The sequence below is a fragment of the Diuraphis noxia genome, unplaced genomic scaffold (assembly GCF_037042655.1).
Source record: "Diuraphis noxia isolate RWA-SAM2 unplaced genomic scaffold, SU_Dnox_SAM2 contig0004, whole genome shotgun sequence".
NCBI lineage: Eukaryota > Metazoa > Arthropoda > Insecta > Hemiptera > Aphididae > Diuraphis > Diuraphis noxia.
Window position 1 is genome coordinate 72,195,550 of NW_028301714.1, and position 14,063 is coordinate 72,209,612.

A 14,063-nucleotide genomic window follows, 5' to 3' on the forward strand; every position below is an offset into this window, starting at 1 on the left:
ACTTGACGAGAATGTTCCAGGATGTTGAAAAAATTAAGTCGTAAGAAAACCTGGTGTCAAACGTGACTCGTATATTAACGTGAATTGAATCCATGTCACGAATCGATCATTAATATAAAATCTTTAATAAACCACTATCCAGAACAAAATAGTTTAAGTGTTATGTTTTTTTATGGCACCAATAAGTTTATAGCCTAGTCTAGAACACACATTTTTATCTCTGACAAAGTGACAACATACAAATACCATTCAAACATTTTAAATACAAATTATTAACTCATAGGTATATTTTTTTTACATAACAATCATTTAAGCCAATAAAATGTTTATAAACAAATGTTTTTTTTTTAGATATTATCAATACTTCAAACGCTCCCTAAAGCAGCAGATGAATTCTAAAACTTAAAGTCTATAATAATGAATAACTATTTTTATCTATTTATTCTTAGAAAAAAATAATTAATTCAATATTTATGTAAATTTAGTATGCAATATTATTGTGTTGATGAAAGGATAAGTCATTAAATCTATTTGTTGCACTTCACCAAAACAACCAATTACTTTTTTTCGCCAAAGTTTGCTTCTAATTTTTTATTTTTAATAATATGATAGTTAAAAGTTAACATTTATGTAAAATCATTTACGTAATTTATTATAAATTAACAAGTGAAAATATTGAAATTATTTATTTGAAATGTTAGTATGAATATTTTTAAATTATCTTAATTTAATAGATAGTCATAACATCATAATTTTATATTTATAGTTACATATTATATTTTATGAAAAACATAAGTCAGAGACCAGAGTAATTGTACCAAGAGACTTCACGGAAGGTTGATTACTTAATGTAATAGGCACAGCTATTTCGTTTAGGTGCTGTTATTTACAATGTTGCCGATTCACTAACCGACTAAATGTAGTACCTAATAATATAGGTACAAACATGAATCCATACATTTTTTATCATTTGAGTTGAAACAACAACAACAACGGATAACATCCGTATACATACAATATATACTTTAATATAGGTACTGTAATTATACATTTTGATTACCTAAAAATAAGTACTTATATAAAAATATTTTTAAATTACAACTAAAGTAATTTATCGATTTTTATCATATGAAACAACAATCAAATAAATTTATCTCTATTATATGATATAAAAAAAAAAATGAACAAGACAAATAATATAGGTAGGTATAACTTCTATGTATAGTTAAATTACCTTTTAAGTGAATACATATTGATTAGTATTTAGGAACCTACGAACATAAATTGATAACGTATCGAACAACAATAAGATATAGATCTCAAATCTATTTGTATAGAAAAGATACACCCGAACTCACGCAATATCGCTAAAATAAAAGATATTTAATATAACAGCCAACAGACTATGTGATTTATCACTACATAGAAAATATACATAACATACAAGAACATAAACACACGTTTAAATGGAATCAGGATGTTAGTAGTTAAGATATAAGGGTGAAAATGAACAGAAAACAGAATTTAAAAACACGTGGTCCGCTAACAAAGCATACTATTTTATATGATACATCATTACATCAATATAAGGACCAGAAGACCACCCATTATAACATTAACAACGGCTTACTAAGATATCGTTTTCAATAGTCAAAATAATCCATAATATATTATTTTAATGACATTTAAATCGTGTAAACCATATACATTGTGGGAAATAATTACCTTTCGGATATATTTCTGATTTATTTCCTTGTAAATTTAGCATACTTGGTATGGTGTGTATTATATACATAAAAAATAATATACAATATGTATGAACTTGACGAAAACATATTCAAAAATAAATCACCTATTGTATTTTCAAATGCACAATAGACCTTCCGATTTTTTACGGTTAGAGAAACGTATGACGCTGAAACATGATAGAAATTCAATATGAACCAAAAAGAGAAAGTGACGTAGTGTACAACATACCAAAACACAATTTGTATGTTGTAAATTACAAAATAAAAAACCCTAAAGTGCTCAAACCACAAAATGCCACTCACACAAGGATTAAGTACCAAGGTAGTCTTATATTTTATAGTAAGTACAGTTTAGGAACACAGTTCATTATGTGCAATTAGCACAAAACCAAAACTTTTTTATATAACAATTAGATTAGTAGAGAGAATGCTTTAATTTGCTTTATATATTTGTATAACCCAAGTCCAAAATGCAGATAATCCCATCATGGAAATAATAGTTTTAGTCTATATATTTTTTTATTTGTTATTTGTTTATGTTAATATTATTTTAATCCCTATTTATAATATTACTAGATTTCAAATAATTTTATCGCAAATGCATAAAATGTGTAATGTGTGATTAATTGACTTTTCACAAATGTGGTCAAGTAAATAATAAATGTGGTTCAAAATATTTCTATTTGTTACATTTAATATCTAAATCTAAAAATATAAATACGATTTTAAATGTAAAAAAATTATGGAATAAATATCTACATAATAAAAATAAATATGATACAATCTAAAACAACACTATCTTATGAAACGGGAATTATAAATTTTATAACTATACGTGACAAACGTGCTCCTGGTTGTTAATGAAAAGACTGTACAGTTTTGGCAAAAATAAAAAACATATACATAAAAAAAGAAAAACTATATGATTTTGCTTTATAAAACTATATACAGTGGTTCATAATGGTAATAATTTGTCAATTTATATAGTCTTAAAACTAACAAACATTTCAGTTTCCAGTTATTCCAAAAAAATGTATGTATACCAAAAATTATCTTATTTGTTTTTAGGCCGAGTCACAGATTGTAAATATTATTTTATTAAATGAAACACAAAAATCAATATTTGATGACAAAGTCCTCGCATATTTACATTTATTGTCAAATTATGTATTTTTAAAACTGCATGTAATAAAACATACTTATTAACTGACCATAAAAATACTATCTATATTGTTGTACCTCCATTTGAAATTCTTGTCTATTAAAAAAAAAAAATCGAGAAAAAGTTATAGGGGCGGCTTTTGAAATCCTAACGAATTAAGCATTATAATAATATATTGAATATCATCAATTTCCTGCGTCCGTGGGGGACAAAACATAATATTACCCGTTGTAACATGACCTTGACAAATAATGGTGATAAACCTTGACTCACACGTTCAATTTATTATACAGGGTGTGCCGGTATTACATTGCGAACAGCCAACGCATATTATTTTTAACTAGGTTAGTGGGGTTACAGTGTACTCTATTGGGTATATACTATATATTTAGTATTATAAAGCATACTGAAATTAGATATTTTTTTCTTTTTAACTGTAGGTAGATATAAATATTAAGAAACACTAGTAATCTATTCTTCAGTAATAATTTCGACAATACTACTTACTAACTGCATGCTTGTACCTAAATTAAAAAAGCAAAAAATAAAAGTTCATAATAATGCATACATGGAATAGGTAACAATTTCAATTGAAAGTTAATTTGTAATTAAGTATGATGGGCACCTGCCTGTATTTGTGAATTTTCTTATACCATATAATTATATAATTAAACCTGTAATAATAATGTTAAATATCCAATGCTTGTATGTTGTATGTATTGTTAAATTGTAGTTACGTCTTATTCAGAAACCTTATAACAAATAGTATTTTTTAAGAATTACATAAAAATAATGTTTTGATTCATCTTGTATAATCAAAACACTCTCCAGTGTATAAGCTACAATCTACTTGATAATAAAAAAAACTCTTGTTTCACCGACGAATAATGGAAAAATAAACATCAAATATATAATGCATAGTACCTATAACAAACATGTCAAATTAAAAGTTGCATGATACAATAGAGTTCTAAAATTATATTTGATACAAATTTAATATATAAATACATGATATTGGATTCGTTTCTTTAGTCATCACTTGTCTTAAATTTACACGTTATTTTATTAATATAGAGCTACCTAGTCGAACAACTCTTTAGGAATAAAAAAGTATACCTAATATAATATCATAAATATACATGGCATATTCAATTATTAGATCATATCTGCCTAATGTGTATAGCATTAAGTTTGTCCACATTATTTATTACAAATTTCTTGTATATACAAACATATTTTTAAGGCCCGTTTTTTTTTTTTTTTAAACATTATCATGTATTATGGTTTTCATACTAATTCAGATAAGTTCGCTGCTGTACATTAAACGGACAAATTTTTTATAGAGTAGTTATACAGTAAACGTTTTAGATTTAATCCGTTACATCCTCATTACCAATCCAATGAAACACTGGAACTGCGCCTTTACCTTGGTGATGATTTTTTTTTTAATATCAATCTCCGACTCTTTTCAAATAAACAGCATAGTCTATATACTATTAACTGTACCTCATAAGTAATAGGTGATCAAATGTTTTAAATTTTCAATTATTGAGGAATATCTCGTTTTCATTTTCATTTTACTGACATCAATTTCTCTAAAAATACAACTTATTTATATAATAATACTATGGCAATCGTCACGGCCTAATAATAGTAACGATAAAAACACAAAATGATGTCAATTTTTTTTACTTTTACCCCTTTTGATCCTAACAGCACTACTTCAGCATCTGGGTTTTTTCATTTCAGTTTATTTTTCTTTTATTCTGGTAGTCACGTCATGTCACTATAATAGTTCTCAAGAGTTTCATTTTAAATATAAGTCTATGTCATGGTTCAAATAAAAAAATAACACTAAGAAAGAGAAATATTTTAGGTAGGTACTAAAAACATCAATTCATAAAAAAAAAGTAAACCACTATAATGCGTATTACGAAATTAGTTCATAAAAATTATAAATTCGATACTCTTTAAAAACTATACTATATATATCACTACGTAGTCAAAACGAGTAACATTAGTGTTGAATCTAATCTAACTAGTAAGATGCAGTAAAACGAAAATTTACTAGCCAAACCACATCTTTTTTTTATTTACTATAAAATACCTAATAATCATTACATCGGTATTGTATTTAAGCACAAAAAAATTTTGATTTCTTTTTAATAATATAATAATATTTTACAATAATATAATAGGGATAAGTAAACACTTTATAAATTATGTATACATTAGTAAAACTAAGAAACTAAACTGTATATCACAAGAAAAAAGCATTGATTATAAGCGGTTGATTTACTAATTTAGCTTGTTATTTTAATAATTTACAATATTGTTTTACTTTAATTGTTTATTTGTAGATTATAAATAATAATACTATGACTTAGTTTTTTTACTATAAATATTATTATTCAGATACAAACTAATGAAATTACGTCAATTTATAAATGCATTCAATTTTTTTCCATGCAGCTTAGATTTAAATATACATTTTCACCTTCTGAATTAAAATCGTTCAGTACGTCATACAATACTTAATATATATCATAAATAAGATTTTAAATCGTTATCTATAAAAAAAAAATTGGACTAATTCAAAAAATAAGAAGTCTGTAAAATACTAGGACATTGCATGTAACCGATTAATATTCTTAATCTAACATATTATTATGTAAGTATACCTCAATCGGGTATAATATACTTACCCAAAACATTGGGTTATAATTTAAATATAAAACCATTAAATTGAGTTATTCAATAAAAATTATAAACTCAAAAAAATATTTATTTTTTTTCAAATATTTAGTTGTCATTAATTATTATGGCGCGTTCAACATTAAACAAAAGTAAATATTTCTCAGCACTTGTTAATATTATATATAACTAAGTAGATCCCATATCATTTTCATTAAAACCATAAGCCCATAACTATAATAATTAACATGATAATGCTAGGTAATAATCTTTACACCGAAAATAAAGAACTCGATAAATAAGTAAAGGAAATCCGACTGTAAAGTGGCTTAGAAATTAAAAAAAAAAATAGCTATAAAAATAAACAAACTATGTATAGACAAGTTAAGCTGGATTCTACTTAAGATTTTATAAATTATTTTAAACTTCTTTAAGTAAGTGTTAATTCATTTATTTTATGATTAAATATAAAAATAATTTGAAAGAAAAAATAATGAGAAGTATTTTAATTAACTTTATATTCTCACATTCTGATACATATTAAACCCAAATCTAATATTATTTTAGAAGAATATGTATTTTAAATTGTAGTTTACTTAAAAACCATAATCTTTAAATTTAAATTAAATAAAGGTTGATTATTTTTTATCGTATGAGTGGTTAATGCACCACGAATTATTCCACACATCATTTCCTAGGTACCCATTTCGCTTTAATTAACTTTAAAATAAAGACGCTTAAATACGCCCAATACGTTCAACATTCAATCAATATTCATTAAAAAGTTTAAATTAATAATCAGTTTCAGAATTTCAAAATGAAACTTTATATTATGTTATAATTTAAAAAATAAGTTAACCTAAATAGTCACTATGTTAGGTACATAATATTGTAAAAAATAAAAGTTAAATATTATAAAATGGTTTTAAATATCAAAAGCTTAAAAGATTTTATGATGAGTAAAATTATTTTATCTTGTCTTCTTAAATCATTGTTGGTAATCTTCACTTATAAAATGATCATCCTGCTTAGCGGGTTCATAAAATAAATCGTATTAAATCTATCAATCATCATAAACGCATACAATTATAAAGATTAGGAACGAACATTTCCATTTCAGTCGATTGGAATCCAAAATAATAGTTAACATGAATATTTGAGCTGACTTAACAAGTACGTAACCTATAATATCAGTGTTTAAAAATTAATTCAAATCTATTTATTTCAAATCACGTGTATTACACAAACATTTTCTGTCTCAAATCACCTTTAAAAAGGTATGTCCATTTCGTACATAACTAGTAACTACGATTAGGAAAAATGCAATACATAATATGTACATATTGTAATAGGCACACATTATAACTCAGTGTTTCAACTAAATTCAATGAGATAAACTATACCTATTATTAATTACATGATAACTTAATTAAAGTTTTCATTTTAAAAGAAATTATTTTAAGTGCTCATGTTGAAACATATTACACAAAAATAAATATTTCATTATATTTTTAGTAAAAATTACAATGCATAGTAAATAAAATATAGGTACAGGGCTGGAAATTAGCTATTAACTTATTACCTAGTGTAATTAAAATAATTACAAAACTGTTACCTATAATAATAAATATAAAAATGTTTTTACGCTGGTAAGCTCATAATTAAATATTTTTTTATACATATTACAATAACGCTAATTTTTCATAAAATAATAAGGACATTTATTTTGTATTTTATTTCGATTAAATAAAAACAAGATATGAGTTTTTAAGGTTCAAATTAATAATATTTTAATCATATTACTTTCTTGAATTTAAAATAAATTTAAAACAGTACCTACGTATTAAATAATATACAAATAATCAAATGTACCTAATAATTATACATAACATAGTAAATTATAGTCTATATAGCCTATATCTCTGTAGTATAAGAAGAAAATAAATTATACTACTTTAATTGTGTATTAGTTTTGTTATTAAATACTCATAAATTTGGTAAAATAATATCAGGGAACGACAATGTGACATATTATATTCAACTGTTTTAAATGATTAATTAGTTTTGTGTCAAACACTACACACAGCCCATATGGTAGCCCAATGGTGGTGGCCGTCTCGTAGGGAAAGGATATATTATTATGAACATCTGCTCACCAACGTGGAGTGATGAAAAAAAACCGACAAAAACATATAGGACCTATAGATATTTTCATCTTTTACGGTCACGTTAATTTCTATCGCTGACAGCTGAACTTCCTACTATAAGTCCGCAACAACGAATTGTGTATAAAGTAGGGTTCGCGTGTAGTATTTTGATCATTATTCTTACATGGAAATGTATTAATGTTCATTGACTGGTATTTATATTTTTCATTTTTTTTTCGCGCTATACATTGTCATAACTCTAACAATAACGGAAAAGATATTTTATTGAATGGCAACATTGATAGTATATTATATACATTAATAGCCTCGTATATATTCAAAAATCAGAGGACAAAAAAAGATAATTTATGTACAGGTCATCATCTATTAAATTGCGTTGATCTTAGTGAATCCTCCTATAGTCCGAAAAAAAGCACTTGAATCACCCTTCTACAAAAATATTATCTGTGATCAAAAGTACATAAAATACATACATGGATTTATTCTACGTCGAAATCATTTTTTAACTCCAAATTATGTTACTTTCATAATTATTATGTATTATTTAGGTACCCGTTATAAATTTAACTAAACAAGTACATATTCAAAAAATAATACTTAGAATATTTCAACGATAAAAATATAAACAACTGTAAAAAAAAGGCAATGTTTTAACAAATGTTTTAGAAACTATATAAAAGATAACCTAACGTCTTAGTTAATTATTATCTATAATAAATTACACAGAGTAATTTACACTCATAATGATAGCACAAAATAAAATATAGGTACTATTATTATTGACAAATTAAACATTGTCGTTTTTTAGACTAGTAACCGATAAATAAATTCACTCAGTAAGTCAGAATGTTACTCGCCTACATCAACTGAAATAATATATTGTCTATTGTTCAATATCAACAACAATATGAAATTGAGAAGCTCTTTCGAACATCAGGAATTAATTTTAAACTAAATTTACCATTACACATAGGGTATCTGTATGCGAGTTGTGTCAAGAAGTTTAGATAAAAATCATTCACCCTATTGTCAATGTCTTAACAATAGCAGCCCTTAAACTCCCTAGACTACTATAAATCCTCTTTTACAAACGCGTTTAGAGATTTCGATAGAGAATACGATATGCAGCTGCATTGGCTTTTCACAATGAAAATGAAAATAAAAATAAACTATATCGTAAAAATTAATATTTCTTTCAAAATAACAATATACACAATATACGTATTTCCGTTTGAGAACTAAACTGAGACTGAAGTTGGTCTTATGTTAATTTTACGATTGGACATGTACACGTCGTAATATAATAAACAAATATTTTTCATTCAATAGATCTATATTACTTATTCCTAATATAGTACGAATCTACACTATCTACATAAAAAATTTTTATATACATTGTTTACAATAATTACAGTACTCTAACTGATATATTGCACTCATATGAACTAGATGATTTGGCATTTCTAAGTACAATATATTTTATTGAACATTCGTGAAATATTATCAAATTGGAAAAAATAATGATATAATATGATTCGCATCATATCCTATGAATAAACACAGAAGTATATTTGACCTTTACTAGAATCTTTATACTATATATAATTTTTTATTTAGAATAAACACTTATATTATTAATTTAGGTACCTATCCATTTATTATATTTATATATGCATTTGTAGATTTTAAATGGATTTATAAACCTACATATAATCTATGATATAAGTATAACATAGGCACATAACATATTACCATAATATTATTATTTTATTTTCTATATTTATCATTATTTTATGGTAATTAAAATATTACAAATCATCAAGTTAGATTAATGTATGTTATCATAAACATACTTTTACTAATAATACCTAGTTAAATGATGATATATTTTATGTTATTTTGCCTGGTAACTACTATAAATTCAATCGATCATTCTATCACAATAATAATTCATTTTTTTATAACTGCAAATATTATTATAAATATTATATTTAATACATAATTGATAATATTTTTTTCATCATAAAAAAACACAAACCGTAAATCAATCCAGATGTATACATTTTATATGAATAAATTGTAATCATCCTATTTCACAATCATATAATAAATAATTCTCGAATAAACTTTAGGTATAAAATTGATATAAACAGTTAAAGAAAAAATAGCATTAGAAATTAGAACTCTATGCAGGTTTTCTGATAAACAGGAATTGTTACAATTCATGTTTTTTTTACTCCATGCATTTTTACATCACAATTTAATATATAAACATAGGTATATATATATACTGACATTTACTTCAATTTTAATTTAAGATATAGGTTCTGACGAAGAAATGATAAAATATATGATAAACTATCGTGGGTTTTTTAATTAAACATAAGGTCGAAGAGCGATTGTACGAAATAATAATAAAACGCATTTTTGTCAATATCAGCGATGCTACTGCAAAAAACTACCCTGATAGCCTACTGTCAAATTAATATTGTACTTTTTAATTTTAATGAGAAGGCAATATGATGTAAAGGAAGTAATGTCTTGGATTCTTATCGAGTATAATATATTTGATATATTTTATTCAATTATTTAAATAGATGGGCGACTTTAATATAAAATGATACATTAAAATCACCAGTTTCGCTATCCCGCTCTCTATTTGATATGTATACAATGTGATACCAAAATAAAGTAATAAATAATAATATTATATAAAACTATATAATTTGTACATAGGTACCTACCATAATACCATATGAATATATCAAACTAATACACAATATGAATTACACATTAGTATGTAGGTTTTGCCCAAGGTGTAACTTTATTCTTATTTCTTACAATCAGTAGGTATATCAAAATGTTAAAAATATTTTAATACGATTCAACTACGAATATATTTAGTATTTACTAATTAATCATCTCAATTCAAAATATCATAATATTATCAGAGTGGGTACCTGCTTTATTTATAAGCTTAATTCATAAGACACAATATGTAATTATGTTGGTTCCTGAAGAAAACATACTTTCACTCCCATTTTCATTAAAACTCACTTTTCACACTTGTTGATACTCGCAAATATACGTATTCCTATATATACATATAAATATAGTATTCATAATATGCATGCGTCCTATAGATACATGTATTTTGTTCAGATAGTAGTTTTATTCATTATAGTATTGATCAATATTATTCACAGTAATTTTGTTCGCTTCTAAATTTACCACTTACGTGTTAAGTTTGATACTTGTATTATTATTTTTTTTTACATTTTAATTTATGTTTTCAGTTTGCAGTCGAGCAAACATTACTGGGTTACACTAAATCTTTACTCTTTCGCTAAATTCAGATCTACTCCAGTTATTTTCACACAATCTAAAAACGTGTGAATTGTGAATTTGATAATTTCTCAATTTTCGTTGTATACAGCAGTTTATCATAATTTATAAAAACCATGATGAAAATTCCTACTTTCTCCACTTCAAATCTAATGTTTAAGTAATTCATCATTGTGAAAATCAGTCAGCCGTTACCACTAGGCCAATTGTGTTTTCCGATACTTTCAAATAAAAACCGCTTAAATTGTTCACCGTAAATCCGTAGTATACCTACATTGGATCAAGAAAAAAAAAACTAACGGGAAATCAGATATGTATCATATAACAGCCAGTACCTACGACGCGTGTTACCGTGTCGCCAAAAACTGCGACGATGATACGACGGTAAACAGTAGACATAAGGATATCGTTTTTGACTAACCGTTTCGGTCTACGGAACAAAATAGGGAACAAATAATAGATACTCGAGGGCACACCCACAAACAGTATGTACATACGAAAATAAAAAGATAATAATTAAATGAAGTTTTCGCGACATCAGTTTGAAAACAAAAAATATGCTTACATCAAAAGTGACATTGCCAAAGTGTCCTCTAGTTTTTCTCAAGCAGCAACGATATATTACCGGAGTCTTTGGGCGCCAGCCTGTCTAAGTACTCCCAAAATATCGTAAACATGACGCCTACGCAGTATCGGTTAGGCGTCACCACAAAAAACGAAGAAAAACGAAGAGCTGCACGCATTGCGGTTTTCGTGAACCTCGTCCACGACCCAAAGTCCTAAACCCATAGGTACAGACACTATAATATACGTGTTACTCAATGAACCGCGGGTCACGACTATAATATAAACACTAACGCCGTGTCCTACGTGAATCCGACCTACGCGACGAAAAACAAAACAGTTTGTATTTTGTCGCATCGGACGCATCGTATTGCGACAGAACAGCATGGTCAGAATAGAATTCGTTCGCACGAGTCGCACTCGTCGGATTCATGTAGGACACGGCGTAATACATAATTTTACACGTTCAGACATGCTGCAGTTCGAATCGTATATATTAGGAAGTACTCACTGTTGAAGTACAGTATCTTCCTGGTGGAGCCGAGTCTGCGGATGGGCGACTTGAACGCCGACGCGTCCGCCTCGTCGAAGCCCCCGATCAGTTCCTCGGCGCACAGCATCTCGACGATGGACCGAATGGCGACGCCGGGCGGTGGCCGTTATAATATTATCAGACGAGCGGCAGGTTACCGTAGGGTAGGTATGTCCCGCAGTGTCAAAACTATGAACGTCGTCGGCACGGAACAACCGCGCTCGTTTACCGACCAGCCACCACCGCCACAGCAGCAGCCGCGTCGATCGACGTCGTCGGGATCTTCGCAACAACCGTCGCGAAACGCATAGCGCAAAAAACAAATAAAACCGAGAAAAAACGTGATTACCGCGCCGCGGGGCAACAGGTGTGCTGCCGTTAAATAAAATATAATAACGTCAACGACGAAAATAATAATATATCGTTGGAAAAGAAAAAACTGCACTTCGTCGTCGTCGTACCGCGTTCGTTTGCCGACCACAGCGACCACCGGGCACCACTTCTGTTTAGTAACAATACCTATAACACGCCGTTGTCCCGTTTACCTGCAGCTACTCGTCGCGCAGACAGCGTATTGCACGCACACATGGACCGAAAAAAAAAATCAACTGCCGATCGACGGACACCTGCACACCGTCGTACACGCGACACTACACTGCGTTCGGCGGACGTGCCAAATATTGAAACGACGATAACACCAACGGCGACGGGAAAAACGGTTTAAATGATAGAAAAACACGCAACGGACGACGCGATAAAACCAGTTGACCTGGACGGACGCCGTGCGGGCTCTGCGGCGTCGTCGGTCGTGTCGATGCGTGGTTACCGCGGTGTTGTCGGCGCCGCGGACCGAGCGGGGAGCGGGCCCGCCGCAGTCGTCGTCGGGGAGACTGGACCGCGCAAACAGAGCAGCGCCATCTTTCGTCGGCGGCGGTTTACCTGCCTCGCTCCGGTTAAAAAATCGTTTGTATCATTATAATAATATTATTATTATTATGTATTATATTTTAACCCGTCGGGCGTCTTGCGAAGACGAAATATTTTTCACTCGAGTTTTCGTCTTCTTCTTCTTTTTCTTCTTCTTTTCCCTCTCCTTCTTCTACTTCTTATTATTATAATTATAATAACCCTGCACTTAGTGCACTCGCGTATTATCTTTCGTATAACCAATATACGCAGTTAGTAGTACCAGTTACAATGTAAATACACTATAGGGAACGGTTAAAAATGCAGCCGAGACCGAAAAGATTTTTTTTTACCGTGTTGGTTAGTATAATAATATTATTACGTATGGTTGCAAATCTGGTTCACCACGTGGCGACGAGAACAAAACAAATCTCTGGTCGGCGAACGCGAACAGCTTACACGCGCGCATTATATTTTTTTATAATACGCATACCGAAAAAATAACACGGTGTAACGGGATCGAACATAATACAATATTATTGTAATACACTGTATGGTGCCTCGGATTCGTAAATAGCATAATAAGATAATATGTTACTAAATATCATAACCATGCAAAAACCATTCGGTCCATATATTTTACTGTAGGTACTTGGAGAACAACGGAGATTGACGAGCACGCGTTTATATCAGACACGCGTACTGCGTAGGCATACCTATTTGAATATAATATTATAATATTATTGTGTGAAAACGAATCTGTCGTCTCGAATTTATTGCGTTGCCAGCGTGTATAAAATGCAATTAAAATTGATCCGGGCTTGGTTGTTGGTAGAGTTTTAAGTCTTAACCGTAAGCCATACACTTGAAACGGAAAATAAATATCCGTAGAATAAGTAATCCGCTTTAAGTGTGTATAACCATAGTAAATATGTACATGTATA

At 28.6% G+C, this 14,063-nt stretch overlaps 1 protein-coding gene across 1 annotated transcript in view; it reads right to left on the reverse strand.

Annotated features, from left to right (window-relative positions):
* LOC107163020 (SLIT-ROBO Rho GTPase-activating protein 1-like) overlaps positions 1-13,022 on the reverse strand; it is a 49,231-nt gene extending 36,209 nt beyond the window's left edge. Inside the window, exon 1 of the mRNA XM_089227962.1 lies at positions 12,193-13,022. Within this exon, the coding sequence (XP_089084088.1) occupies positions 12,193-12,301 (109 nt within the window). The 5' untranslated portion in view covers positions 12,302-13,022. The remainder of the gene's footprint in view (positions 1-12,192) is intronic.
* Positions 13,023-14,063: the final 1,041 nt, after the last annotated feature.